The 15,471-nt window shown below is 39.4% G+C and overlaps 1 protein-coding gene across 1 annotated transcript in view; it reads right to left on the reverse strand.

Annotated features, from left to right (window-relative positions):
• Positions 1–3: 3 nt before the first annotated feature.
• The window catches only part of TMPRSS7 (transmembrane serine protease 7), a 30,121-nt gene continuing 14,653 nt past the window's right edge, over positions 4–15,471 (reverse strand). The window contains exons 10-18 of the mRNA XM_064644106.1: positions 14,021–14,127; positions 9,807–9,943; positions 8,873–8,980; positions 8,118–8,228; positions 6,873–6,989; positions 4,740–4,917; positions 4,296–4,564; positions 2,385–2,521; positions 4–247 (exon numbers count right to left, since the gene is read on the reverse strand). Coding sequence (XP_064500176.1) covers positions 77–247; positions 2,385–2,521; positions 4,296–4,564; positions 4,740–4,917; positions 6,873–6,989; positions 8,118–8,228; positions 8,873–8,980; positions 9,807–9,943; positions 14,021–14,127 — 1,335 coding nt within the window. The 3' untranslated portion in view covers positions 4–76. The remainder of the gene's footprint in view (positions 248–2,384; positions 2,522–4,295; positions 4,565–4,739; positions 4,918–6,872; positions 6,990–8,117; positions 8,229–8,872; positions 8,981–9,806; positions 9,944–14,020; positions 14,128–15,471) is intronic.

The following is a 15,471-nucleotide window of genomic DNA, read 5'->3' on the forward strand; positions in this document are numbered from 1 at the left end:
CTGAACAGTTTTTCCAAATATGATTTTTAATTGAGATATCCAGGACATGTTTTATTCCACAAAAACAGTTTTCACATTACAAGACTGAAGGCACATATTTGTGAATCCATGGTGCAAAATTTGACACTCTTGTGTAGACACCTGGGAAATTTGGTCTTCCACATCCATAACCCCAGCTCACTATGCCAGTCAAAAACCATTTTCCGTCTCCATTGCTTTGACACGACAATGGTCCGCCGGAATCACCCTAAAAATAACAGATTGAGTTGTATGTGTTTACAATGAAATACAAAATCTAGGGAAAAATCCACAGCAGATGTTTTGCCTGAGCAATTCCAACAGTGATTATAATTTCATATTCACATAGTTCAAACCATCGATTCTTTGTTATTTGTAAGCAGATGGATTGCGCAGTTGTACCAAAGTTTGCTCTTTCACAAGAAAGAAGGCTAACTCTCCCTCTCTAAAGACACTAAAGATATTACTTTTCATGGACTAGATTTGAAATTCAAATTTTTTTTCCTAGCTTCAAACTCACAGCTAGACCCCAAATCTGCTCCTTGCTATGTATGTAAATTCATAGATTACACACAAACAACCCAAAAAAATAGTAAGCTTTTTAAAAAAAATATAAATACAATAAATAAAATAAAATATTTAATAATTATATAACTTCTCTCAAAGGTAAATGGAAACAGATTGAATCACTCAATTGTTTTGTGTTTGTGGTTTTTTTTAGTTTAAAGAAGGAAAAAGAGCCTAATGTCGTCCTCTAGTAGATACAAGTCAACAAACAACTAACAAGTTTAAGTGTGTGTAATGTCTTTGCAGTTAGATCAGTTAAAGTGAAGTCTGTAACAGACTTCAAGGTTTTATACACTATGTCATAATGCCATAATACAGGACAAAGCAACTAGGACTCTTCTTTTATAGGATGTTCTTGTACAAATACATTGGCAGAGCTTCAGGTAAAAAAAAAAAAGTGCCACCATTTGGGGAAAATTGCTTGGACCAAGCTTATACTTTCCTGTAAGAATCTGCTGTACACACAATATCTCTGAAAAAGACACCAAGTAGCAAGTTAAACCTTACCAAAACACTGAATGCAAGAAACAATTTCCAAAAGCAAAAAGTGAGTTGGCAAAATTCAATGTTTTGCAAGAGAAGTGCCTTCCTTCTAGACATACATTTTGACAGAGCTAGAAAACTATTTTGTTTTAACGTTATAGCATGTTAGGAAGGCAGGATGGAAGGGACCTCTTCCTAGGTGCCAAGGTGACACCTCTGCTCGAAGAAGGATTAACTTGAATTGCCTGACAAAAATGTCAAGAATTTAGAAGAAAACTTTTTCCTTCCTTGACAATTATGATTTTACATTTACTGAGGTCAAATTTTCAATTTTTTTTTCTTTAATTCCTAGGACAAAAGAGAAGTGGAACACCAGCATTTTTCACACATTTTGATCAGCTCTAACTGCCAGACACAGCCACAAATCCTTTGCCCTTACAAAAACACAGCCAGAAGACCTGTAAATTATGCTTTTGCTTGGCTATATTTTGAGTGGCCTTACAGAAACAAAGTAGCTGCAGAAACAAATTCTCCAGTTAGTGAAAACAATACTTAATATCAATGGCCTCGCTAACCTCTAAAAAGCAGCTGGTGCATTACACTCCCTCAAAACCCTCAGACATTCCTTGCCTGAGACCCATTGTAGTCTCTCTGACTTCTACATAGATCACTGAAAGCTAGAACATTCCAGATCTCCATCATTAAAAAATGGTTTTATTATTATTTTAGCAGAAAATTAACTACTATTTTAGTAGTAGGTTTATATGAGTTCAGTAGAACATCTGTAATATGAAATGTTATATAAATACATATTGTATGTATACACACACAGACACACACAGAGTTTTACTACCATTCTCCAGAAGTAAATTCAGAACCTCACATTTATTATCTTTCAGCTTTTCTAGATCAGAAATAATTTACATTTGGAAAATTTATGCCCAATTATCGTCTCATTATGCACTCCAAGTTGGAAAGGAGGGATCCTGAAAAGAGTCAAGCTAGTTTATCATTTTTTTCTTCAACTGAGAGCTTCTTATGCCAAAAATTGCCTGACTTCAAGTTGTTATTGAGACTTGCAAATTGATACACTTTTGGCCTGCAACTGAAACTTAGTGATGCTACTTGTGCACATAAAGCAGCAGAACTCTGAAAGCACCCAGAGGAGAGACTTGCTGACAGACAATTCTTATATTGCTCTTTTTCAGAACTGAAACATACTGACCACAAAGTGGTCTGCCACTCACTTCTTGCACCTCATCATGCAACAAGGAAAGACAAGATACGCTCTATGCAAAGTGTGCTGAGATACATACTTTACACCCATCTCTTTTCCCAGACAATAGCCCAGCACAAAACATCCTAGCTGTGATAATCCCATATGTGGAATGACATAATGTCTGGTCAATAATTTCTACCTCCGCTTTCTGAAGAACTGCTGAACCTTCATCATCTGGAAAACAAATTCAAAGAAGGGTGATTCAACAGAGTTTAGCATTTTACTCATCTATTGAAATAGAAAACAAATCTTCAGAAAATATCCACGGATACTTTAGATCACTGAGTTTATTTCAGATTCCAAACAACTGCAATAGAGCAGAATGCTTCTTCTAATAGGCAATTGTATAATGTGGTTTTGGTCCTTTAGACACACCAAATACAATGGCATAATCACTAGGGTTGGCCAAAAAGTTTTTTCTTTGCTTTTTGCAAAAATGCCTCAAGACTTCCTTATTTGTTCTCTTCTTATTTTTAAAAGGAAATAGGATTTTACAAAGGTATTTGGATCATCACATGACAGATTTGCAGTTAGGGCAGTATATCTGAAGGAGCCAAATCCAAGATTAAGATTATGAGTCAGAGTTTCAGAAAGCAAGTTTTGGCAGCATTAAGAACTTGGACATTTCTCAAAATTCAGTTCTCTCTGTCTGAAAGATTTGGTAAAACACCTCTTTGCTGTAAGATACATACTTTCAGAAAAACAGAATTAAATCTAATTGTCCCCTCCTTTTAATGCAAAAGGTCCAATCTCATCACCAGCTGATCCTCTCAAAATCTGGGTACAGCCAAAGAAACCTCCCCTATATATTCAATTATGAAAGTGTTGGTTTACATAACAAAGCTCTGTTTCAGGATTTGATAAAGCTAGTACAATGTATACTTTAACATTACTTAAAAGATTGATTTGGTACTTATATAGTGTAGAATGATGAAGGGAATAGAGGAAAATTGGGGGATAAAACCACTTTTTTTTTTTTTTGAGGCATTGCATTTCAAGTAACCAGCTTTTACATTGTACATATGACTAACCAGCAGCCCAAAGAGAGAAACCACACCATGCATCCTGTCTCAGTCAGGTGGTTGCTCTTGGTTTTCAACCATATATTTGCTCACAGCTATTTATAGAGAGGCTGGATGTAAGTTAGCATGTGGGAATCCTGGCTGTGAGCAGCAAGTCCAAACACTGGAGGTTAATTACCTGCTGCTGCCACCTTTCACCTTGCACTGTCTGGGCCAGCACAGTGGCAGCAGCCCCGGGAGGGCAGGTGAGGCTGGCCCTGGGAAGGTGCAGACAAACCACCTGGACCATGTCCCTGCAGTGCCACGAGTTATGCCAAGGGAAGTCATCACACCCACACTGGAAGGGCTTTAGGAAGGTGGCCATGGGAGGGGCGGAAGGTACCACCATTCCCACAAGGGAAGAGGCAGGTGAGGACAAGCTGCTGGGAAGGCCAGCCCTCCCCCTGCCACGGGGCAGTCCACGATTACAGTGTGGCCGTTCTGTCAAGCTGCACTCTGAGGATGGAGCTGGCACCTCACAGCCAGGGTCAGCACCACAGGGCTGCTCAGCCTGCAGAGGCTGAAGGTGAGAGAAGGAAGACAGCAATTCCATCTCCGTGCAGCAAGCAGCACAGGCTCCAAGGGTAACAAAGGCAAAAAACAACACCACATTATTTCAGATTAAGTGTAGCTCCTTGCAAGTCTTAGCTAACAACATCACCCAGAAGGCTTTCAGATCCATAGGACCAGTAGCCAATTTTTCTGAACACATGGAGGCACACGCACAAGGCACCTACTTGCATAGGACAGAAAATTCAAAACACTATTATTTTCTGCACACCTCAGCAACACACAAAAGCTAGTGTCCTGCACACGCACGTACCAGCTGTGAAGGCTGCTGTTTACCTGGGGGGAAAAATTAGCTCAACTGAAGGGATAAAACTCACCTGTTTCCTGCTTTTGGCCCCAGCCTGTTATCCAGCACTTGTCACCACTGCGGACTTTATGGGAAAAGGGAGGCACACAGATTGGCTGGATGACATGGCTCATTGTGTCCGGCCACGGCTTGCTCAGCTGCAGCAGCGCAATGTCGTAGTCGTAGTTCCTGCTGTTGTAGTATTCATGGACTATGATCCGTCTCACGGCAGATACAAACTTTGCACGGCCTTGCATTTGCATCCCCATGTGGGCTCGCCATGCTCTGGGGTCAGCCAGCCTGCTTGGGAGCACACAGTGAAGGCATTTCTTTAAAAAGTACTCCAAAACACCTGCAGGCAGCAGGGCAGGCAAAAGGTGAGGGCAGCACCTCCATGCAATTCAAACTCTGGGATCTAAAGGCATTTGTGGATGCTGGTCGTGTTTGGGACAGAGTCAGAGGGAAGATTGCTTACTTGCTCCCTTGAAAGCAGTGAGCTGCAGACACGAGCCATTCTTTTGAAATCACTGATGCTCCACAGTAAGCAGCTCCCACAAAATGAAGGCTGACCTGCCAGGGCCATTCACCTTCCTTGGTGTTTGAGCCACCTACAATCCTAGAGATGAGGTTGCTGATCTTGCTACTGCCACAACCTGCAAGGGATATTTCAGGTTATAAACCCCATCCCTAGTGCTTTTTCTTCAGTGAGAGGGCTTCCCACACAGGGCATGAAAGAATCTTGAACTCTGAAATGTTTGGAATCTATTTCCTTGCCCTGTTCTAATCTATTTGGCTACTCTATTACTGAAACAAGAGGGTGACTTCAAGTCAAGAAAGGTACCAGTCTAAAAAAGTTCCTTTTCTAGCTCCGCTACAAGAATTGACCTCTGAATATTTCTTATGTCAGCAACGTCAGAGGATCCATTGATTTAATAAGCATCCCAATGAATATATAAAAACAGACAGTACCTTATCTCTTTTTGATACTGTCAGCCCTGACCTGAAAGGACGCCATCAGTAAGGAAGTTCAGCATCATCAGAACACTTATTTCTTGCCAAAACAGTGGGAGTGATACAAGAAAAATGTACGTGGAGATTAGACATTTGTTACTTCAGAAATAAGGTGGTCTAATCATTAATTTGTATGGAAATAACTGACAGCCTGTCAATGCCGTCTATTAGTAACAGGTGAAGAAGTCATATCTCAGCACAAAAAGCTCTACTCTAATTTGAAAAGCAAGGAAGAAAGACCCTTCTGTAGGGTCTTGTATCCATCCCTAGTGCCTGCACATAAAGCTTCTGCTCAAGAGTTTTAGTCCCACACAGAGGTGTTAATCTTTCTGAACAGTTTCCTGCGCACAGACAAAAAGTCAAATGCAGCATTAATGTTTCCAGACAAAAGTAGTCATATGGCTAGTCTTTTAAGATATCCTACTCTATCCAAGGCAGGTGCTGGCAGATTTGGAATACAGGTAACATGCCAGAAGCAGCTGAGGGCCAGGCAAAATCATAAAATCATAGAATGGTTTGGGTTGGAATGGACCTTGAAGATCATCTAGTTCCAATCCCCCTGTCATGTTCAGGGACATCTTCCACTAGAACAGGTTGCTCAGGGCCCCATCCAACCTGGTCTTGAATACTTCCAGGGATGGGGCATTCTCTTCTCCAGGCAAACTGTTCCAGTGCCTCAGGACCCCGACAGTGAAGAATTTTTTCCTTCTACCTAATCTAAATCTATCATTTGTCAGTATAAAGCCATTCCCTCTTGTGCTGTCACTACACACCCTTATAAAGTTCCTCTCCAGTTCTCTTGTAGGCCCCCTTCAGGTACTGGAAGGTGCTAAAAGGTCTCCCCAGAGCCCTCTCTTCTTGCTGAAAATCCCCAGCTCTCAGCCTGTCTTCATATGAGAGGCGGCTCCAGCCTTCGGATCATCTTTGTGGACCTCCTTTGGACTTGTTTCAACAGGTCTATGTTATATACCTCAAATACCTGAAAGCATTCAGTTTAAGCAACTAGTCCTAAGCCCACTTTTATTGCTACTGCAGTAACAATAATCTGTTCACTTCAGAGCAAAGCAAACTGAAGAGGTTGTACAGAGGTTACTTCAGGAAGATTTGAGACTAGAACATAGCTTGATACTTTGAAATACTGGGGTTTTCACCATCAGGAGGAGTGAGAGAAAGTGAAAAATTTGTGGGTTTTATCTCGTTGCAGCTGTATCATCCCTAAATCCGAATACAGTCTGACTTCAACAGAAGTACCTGACATCACTGCAGGCAGCAAAAATGCTGCCTCACCAGCTAGCCAAGTTCACTCTGCAATCAACCTTGCTTCCCCAATGCTTAACACAGCTACAATAAGCAGTACAGCTGTCTAAGATTCCCCATGTCTTAGACTGTAAACTCACCCTCTCACAAGAACTTAGGAAATTTTGCAAGCAGACCTGCAGTGACCTGATAGCTGATCATTACCCCACTACCATAGAGAGAATGCAATAAAAACTCAGTACCTGCAGCATGAGTTGTACCCACTCCAAAACAGGAATAAAGGGCTTTATTGTGCAAAAAGTTCAAAGTTCAAAAAGATGAATGTTTGAGAGGAACTTACTGCAGCTGTTCTCATCGCTTCCATCAACACAGTCCACAGTCCCATCACATTTTGCATATTGTTTCCTAATGCAAATATTATTCCTGCACTTAAATGTGTGGTTTGTGCAAGGAATACCTGAAATAGTTGTGGAGAAAAAAAAGAAAAGAAAACTGTTGGCTCAGCTTAACATGTGAAGAAATGTGTGCACAGATAAAAGATTCATACATGTATTAATTGATAGGAGGGCACATAGCAAAAAAAAGCACTTTGAATGGGATGGCTTAAGTCAACCTCTACTTAGAATAAACTTTTCAAGTAGAACTGCAACAATATCAAGGTGTACATCAATTTGGACAAGTTTGAACTAAGCTTTTGTCCCATCCTTTCCCATAGCACTAATGAACATGGATACAGTAGCAAAAATTTAGATGTACAGTGTGAGGCTAGAAAGAGAAAACATCCAGGGTTCTGGAAAGAAGCTCTCCTTTATATTTCAGTATTAAATGTGAAATGAAAGATTGTAGTAAAAGCAGTATTATTAACTGTATTCAGTAAAACTGCAAACCCTAGGCTTGGCATTTTTCTATTTCCCTGTGGCTTGCAATAAATGAGGCCACTCAAACCCAATCTATTTTTCTTGTCAATACACAGAAGTATCATGTAACCATTTACACAGACTGTCTAGTCAGACAGGTCAAAACCTTGCCTTCAAAAAGGTCACTTGCAGCACTTACCAATTGTGCTCCCTTTCATGTCATGATGTTAATTTATTCTAAAAAGTCCAAGAAAGGTCTGATTCAAGACTTTCATGGGCCTACTGCTAAATTTATAGCTTCTATAGAATTTTAAACACATTAACCTTATAACCCTGAAAACTGCTCCAGAGAAGCTATCATTTTTATAGTTATTTTACAGATGGTAAAACAGATCCAGGGAATAAATTGCACAGTTTATGCTTTAAAGAGATAAAAGCAGGGATTCAAGCTTCAAATTCCTAGATCCCCATCCTGCACCCAAAGTACTTAATTCTTTTGCCAGTATTTTGCTGAAACAGGTGTTCGTGAGCTCATTAAAAAAAAAATAAATAGTTCAAAATCAATAAGGACTTGTTTCTAAGCATTTTAGAAAATTAAACAGAATTATATAGCCTGAGTGAAATTTGATAATGCCTCTCAACTCTTTGAATGTAGCATCCAGAATTCAAGTCAGGGGGAGATAGATAATAGAAGAGAGAAAATAAAATATTTAAGAGAGCAGCCTTACTGTGGGTGCAGTTCTGCTCATCTTTTCCATTCTCACAATCACTTACTCCATTGCAGGCAACCAAATTATCCTGTATTGCGAAGCTGGAGTTACAGTTCCACTCGGGGACAACTTTAAAAACATAAGTCAAAACAGGTATAGAAGCATGCTTGTCAATGCTGACACTACTCTTCTGACTATGTCTGAGTACCACTTCATACCTTCACTGCATGGTACAAGGATGGGGGTCAGTGCCACATTATGTGTGTGGGAAATAAATAAAGTGCGGGAAATAAAGTGCGGGAGTTCAGTGACTTCCCCAGTTCACACATTGCCCCGGGGCAGAGTTGGACAAGTTCTAACCCGCTTTCATCATGGACATTTAGTATCACTTTCATATACTCTATTCACCTCCATTTGTCACTTCCCCCACAAAAATAACTCATCTCAAAATGGAACAGAACTTAACTAATAATTGCCAGCATTTATGACATGAAGAAAAACTAAAATATAGTCTATTATAGCTGGTTTTGCACATCCAAATTTCTTCCTTGTGCTCTCCAGTGCCATATTTCTTCATTCTTGGTTTTGTCTCTTGCCAATTAACTATCACTTAAGCACTGGAGACTGACTTATAGTCTGTATCTGGACATACAAAGGAAGCTGAAAACATCTTTATTTTTTTCCCCTAAAAAATGTCACCCTGTTTCAGCTGCCTTCTAGGACAAAATAATTCATTCATTTCCAGTCAAGATCTCTAATAAGTGAATACAAACCACAAAAGAGTTCATCGCTTTCGTCAAAGCAGTTGTTTATGCCATCACAGCGCTGTAGCTGCTGGATGCACAAGCCAGTAGAACACTTGAAATATCCAGGTGGACATGCTGCAGGTTAAAAAAAGAAAAAACAACTTCAAAATTTTCTTTTCCCAAATATTGCCAGCTTATTCCATTTTACAGTCACTAAGCTATTCCAAGGAATGACAAAGTTGACCTAAATGTAATAGAACTGTGTACATTGCCATCACTTAAGCTGAATTAAAACTGGGATTTGAAGAAGAGGAAAAAATATCCTTAAAGTTCCAATTCAGGTGTTCCTGGAATAGGTATCACAGGCTCACTAGGGCTGGACCAAATCAGCCAGTGTTTTATGACACAACGTGAGACTGCTTAGAATGCCATCTTCTTCTAAAGGACAGTCTTGCTTCCAATAACCAAAATTTGCAGCACTTCACAACTTTGATAAGTAACCTGCATGGTGCTGAGGTATGAACTACATCAATGCTTCCTTTTAAAATAAAAAAGAAATAAGCAGTTGATTATTTGGTACTCTCTCTTCATTACCTGGAAGCCTTTGTAGTAAGAGAAACATCACAGAAAAAATGTTGGGGATGATGACAAGGAGGACCAGCAGACTTCAATTGACTGCACCATGGTCATAGCCACACAGGAAACTTTAAGGACTGTGCAGAAGAGAGCAGACTGTACATGCAGAGCATGCTGCACATGCCCACAAACCTTAGATGCACAGCCTTGATGAGCTAGAAAAGGCTCTTTGTTTGCTAGTCATCTGATGTAGTAAGATCAGAAAAGAAAATGAACTAAAACCCAACAGGTAAGCTCCTTAATTAAGTCCTAGTGGACCCCAAGAAAACGATGCTTCACAGGTCTGAAATGCAAAGTGGGGTTGAAAAGATAAAATCCATCTTACGCTGGCTGATGTTGTAGCTGCCATACTCCACCAGAAGAGGTTTCTCAGAGACCTTCGAACTGCACTGAAGCTCGACATGGACAGAAGAACTTGTAATGTGAAAGACTGTTTGGTGATCAACATAGTAACCGCAGTACCTAAAAATGTTCAGCGGAGTTCTAAGCAGCCTTCACGTGAAAATTGCCTTACATGCAATTTAAATGTCAACAACACTGAAATTCAGCAGTACAGTCAGCTGCCATTCATTAATTAAGAACCAAAACCTGAAGCAGTACACAAATTCCCCAAAATGTTGGTCATAATCCTTTGTGACCACACGCACGCAAGCACAAAGTTTTGCCAAAAAGTCTAGAAGAACAGAGATGTAACAAACATGGGTACTTTTGTCACCATTTCTTATATCTGTTTTCAAAGGATTTTGATTTTTAAGACGACTCAAGTAAGTTTGGTGTGAGGGTAAATGTCAGCGCAGTGGGACAGCAAATTTAGCTTCTCTGATTTTGAGGATTGCTTCTAAAGAATAGTGCAGAAAGAGATTGGCATAAAATTGGTCCAACTTCATTTAAGGCAGAGGGGAATAGATTTACAGAAACTGAAAATATTCTTAAGTAGTCACCCAGCTTTCCTCCACTATAAACATTCTGGAAATTTACCTTTGAATGTCATGTCTTCAAATAACTAGTCTTAAAAATAATCTACTTAAAGCTGTCATTTTGGCAAAGAGGTTCCTTGGACTTCAGCCTAGGCACCACCTGGTTGAGAGAAACCTAAATGTTCCCTGATATCAGTAAACATTTAATTCATCCACTGCTAATGAATTCTAATATCCCTTCCCATCAAAGATGTTGCAACTAGCATTTAGATGCAGCTCTAGATGGGGGGGATACAAAAAAACCCCAAAACAAACAAACAAACAAACCCACAAAACCCCCAACAAAAAAACCCCAAGCAAACAAAACCACAAAAAAACCAAACCCCAAAATGAAAACAGGCTTTGTTTGTTTTTTTAACAAGGAAAACGCTGTTGGATTGTTATTTAAAAATTGGAGACAGTTTTAAACCAGTGAACATTGACAGTACAGGTTGTTCTAGAAGCAGAAATAAGGACCCCCTCCTCTATTCAACAAACTGCCTCAAAAATACAGCACTTATGAGAAGAACATCTTTCAGATTCCTGGCAAAAAAAAGTACTTATGAGTCTAAACAGATTTCAGAGCAGAAGCAGCAGTATTGATTTTTAGCACACTTGGCACACACTTTTGCTCGACAGCACTGCAAGGACACACATTGCTGCTAGAATAAACATGAAGAACATGAAAATGGATTGTTGTATCGTTAAATGGACTAGTGGACTATTAATCAGAGGTAAATATTTCCCTCATGTATTTTGGCCACATCAGGCATTGCACCAGGACTACTCTTCATGTCAACGAATGCAGACAAATTGGTCAGTGATTGCCATGTGGACGGGTGTTGCCTACGTGTCCTGTGCATCCCAGTGAGGTGGGATTTCAAAAATGAAACATCCTGTTAAGAGATGTAGGAGATTCTGTTCCAGCAGTGCAAAAAAAATAAAGGAAGAAAGTAATTTAAAAAGTAGACTCCTCCTAGACATCCTGAATGCAGATGCAAAAAAACCCAGCTAATTTTACAGCTTTCTACTATAGAAAAATTAATTGTAAAAAAATCCAAACCCCAAAAACCAACAAACGAACAAAAACCAAACAACAAAAAAAACAAGCCACCAAACAAACAAGCAAACAGAAAAGGCAGAACCAAGCCAACAAAAAAACCACAGCCAAAACACCAGATCTACCAGGGCTATGAGTTGAACACAGAATATTCTGAGTTGGAAAGGACCTACAAATATCACCAGGTCCAACTCTTAAGTGAATGGTCCATAGAGGAATCAAACCCACAACCTTGCTGTTATTAGCACCATGCTCTAACCAACTGGGCTAATCTCAGAGTGCAGACTTCCTACTACAGGAAGTCTAATTCTCACTCATTTTAACATCCATCACCAGTGCTCCCAATCTAAACCAGCTTGTCAAAGTACATAGCAGAATGCCACCTAACCATCTCATTGCTCTCAATTAGCCCATGGACATTTTCTGCATTTCTCCTTCTGTCAGTGACTTTGACACCTTCCCTCCAACAAACCTTAGCTCCATTTTAAAAACAGTTGCAGTCTGCATTGACCACTTGTCAGCCACATAAAACAACTTCATCTCTCCAGAAGCAGAGGATATCTGTGCCCATCTGTGAAAGAGCTGAAAAAGGTACACTGAGGGAACCATCTCCTATACACAGTGAAAAATGCCATATGCTCATGGGATTTGTAAGACAAAGCCACTGATCCTTAGGAGCCTTCTGCTGGAGTTTTACTAACCATATCTCCATGTCCAAGGCAAATGGAGGTTGCAACGCACCATCTGGAACTCTGTGCCATTGATACTGAGAGAAAGTAATTAAGGGGATTCTGTCCCATATGTTGAAGAAGGGAATGGGATACTTTTTTCAGGGGATGAGCAGATACATGCATCCTGTAGCAGAAACAATGGGATGTCGGAACAACAGTTTTAAGAAAAGTAAAGCACTGTTAAACTGTGTTCACATAAACCTCTAAAGTTTTGCTTACAGAGACTCATTGATATTTCTGCCCCTGAGAATTTTAGCAAAGGCAGTTCATCAGCTTTAACTTCTTTGACTAGGCAGTGGAACATCTGTATGTCCACTGGAAGAAAAACGAGGGAGAACTGTATGGTTGTGTTCAGTGTCTCTGGGTAGATAAAGCTGTTCCTGAAGGTCTGAAGGAACCTTATCTGCACCATCTTCTCAGTAGCAGTCTTTACTAATATCAGTGTCCTGAAGCTTCTTAACCTTTTTTACCTAAGATAACAGCATTCTATAAGCTGCAATTGCAGAAAGCTGAAAGGTGGGGTCCCACCAACCCCCATTTCATTAACAATTAAAATGGGGAAAAAAAGAAAATAAAATAACACAACATTTCATACTGTAAATCATACTATTTTTCCTTGAGAAGTAAACACAGAACAGAAAGTCAGAAGTTCAAAAGCCTTGTTTTCAGTGAAAGAGACACTTTCAAAGGAAGTCTTGTCTTAGTCTACACATATCATCAGCAACTTACAACAGAAATCAGCAACGTGTGCTCTTGTGCAGTACTTCAAAAGTAGTCCTAAGTGCATTTCTAAGTGTTATTCTCTGACATTTTGTTCTATGGAATGTATAATTGGTAGGCTTATTGAAAAACTTCTCTTTTAGATAGAGAATCCTTACAATATGAACCCATTATCATTTTTTCATCCAGCTTTTGCCTTTATTTGATATTTCAGCCCTCCCAAATATCCTGAATCCTTACAATTCTGTCATAAAAAGAACACCAAAAAACCCCACAAGCACATCAAATATGTTGTGTTTTGAGTGGTGTTTTTATGTGTCCATCTAGTCCAGCAACCAATCTCCATCAAGGCACAATTTTAAGAGCTTCAAATTAAAATTTATCTGTCTAATTAGAAGATGGTATCAAAGAGTAGAGAAAGTTTTTCTCCTCTTTGCAATTCTTTCAGTTACACTCAGAGGCCTAATTGACTTTTCTTAGTTTCAGTAATGAGTTCAGAAACTCAGTTTCAAGAATAATCTTACAGAGGTTTCCATTTGAACAAAGTTAAAAAAGATATAAAAAATCCTATGTGCAGTTTCTCTTTCAAGAGCCAGTGACTGGAATGAGGAAGTAGTTACTCTTCTATTCCCAATCATCTCATTGCACCAGCTTTCACCAAGAAGTTAACTAGATTCCCCATCCTCTTGAGCAATTATAGAATTAAGTTACACTTAAAAGGTCTGTAGCAGACCCAGTTCAATGACCCCAGAAAACCCAGAATTATTTTAGGGTTCACAGGACATCCATCTTCACCCAATTCTTTCAATTTCTCTCTCTCCAGAGAGTACCAAAGGCTCTTGTTTTCATGTTTCTGGTACTTTTCAATAGAAATATATATAAAATAATAAATGTATATATATATAAATAAATATATATAAAATAAAGATTCTGTTACATCATCAGCTAAAATGAATGCTAGGACAAGGCAGTGAGTTATTTCTGGTTTTGTGGAAACCTGAGTGAGTTGCAGTAGTAATGGGAAGGTTTACTTCTGCATGGATTATTAATGTAACAGTATCAAAATACTTACATGTGTTCATTAATTTTCCACCACCCTCGCTCACAGCCTTTAATATTCTTCTCACTGATGGTATAGTTATGAAACTTCAGAGCTATACCAAGGCTCTTCTGTGGAGTCTGTTGTGAACAAGAAAGACAGTGAAAGGAGTTTTTTCCTTTTGTGGACATAAACCACAAAAGTCTATAAACTTATCTCAGCAATCACAGACCTTGGCAGTGCCACACTCTGGGAGCTCTGAGCCAGCTCAGCAGCCAGCACTTGAGACACATGCCAGCTATTCAGTCTTGAGTAAAAGCAAAGTCTGGCACAGCCCCACCACAGCTGCAGGCTTTCTCCCCCTCTGGCCAATCGCCTTTTCATCTTCAGAAAGCCACTGGCCAAAGAAAGCAGCATTTGTATCAAGACCAAAACACTCAAACACATCCAAGTTTACTTGTGTAGGGACACAGAGACCCACTGGACTTTAAGAGCTAAGATACTGCATGGAATAACTGTGTCGTGTTACCTCTAGCACAATACTGTAGTCTTCTTCTAGTACCTGCCCAGCCAAGCATTCTTTAGTACTTTACAAAACATTTTTAAGCCCAGCAATATCATGAGTGTTCATAATTAGTTAGAGGTTACTCTATTAAAAGGAACAGAACCTTTTTGCAAGACAAGGCAATGTTCATTTAAAAACAAGGGCTGGTTCAGGGCAAAAATCCAGAAATGAAAATTTTTCTCCTCCTCTCTTGCAGAAAACATAATTTGGCAAATGAGGGAAATTTTGTTATTGAATGACTGGAAAACTAAACTGGTTTGAGCAATAACTCTTGCAAGTTGCCCATGTTAAGCACCTAGAAACCTTTTCCTCAGAAGTCCAAGATGAACTAAAGACATTACATTTAGCAAAAAAAAAAACCCAAACCAAAAACCACACCTTATCATTCTAGAAAAGGAAGAGGCTGTAGGTCATGGCTAGCTGGACTTGATTTCTGTTGGTGTGATTCAATATGGGCAACCACTAGCTTTACAAGTCATGAGTAACATAAGCAGAAAGATGGGTCAATAGTGGACATCATCATATCTATTGCCATATTCCTTAGAGAAGAAAACACTGAAGGGCAAGCCCTACTTTTAGCAGCACTAATAGAGAAATATTCATGACAGAGAAGGCATGACAAAACTTTTTTAAACTGATGGAAATTTTCGCAATTTGCTTTCAGGAAAGTACCTGAAAAGACACCAAAAAAAGGACACCAAGTTAAAAAAAGTCTGAGGGATTGTGCTGATAGGACAGACTATCCTGAAGACAAATTAAACATATTAGACATATGAGAAGACATCAGAGAAGTGGCAGTAATAATGAGGTTAGAGGAGTTTTTTGTACACAAGTTTCATCCAAATTTCTGAGAGTGGGAAGAGGAGAGTTAAAAACAGTCAAGTCTTATATTTGCTGACGTGAAGTAATTCTGCAGGCT

Source organism: Pseudopipra pipra, chromosome 2, assembly GCF_036250125.1.
Source record: "Pseudopipra pipra isolate bDixPip1 chromosome 2, bDixPip1.hap1, whole genome shotgun sequence".
NCBI lineage: Eukaryota > Metazoa > Chordata > Aves > Passeriformes > Pipridae > Pseudopipra > Pseudopipra pipra.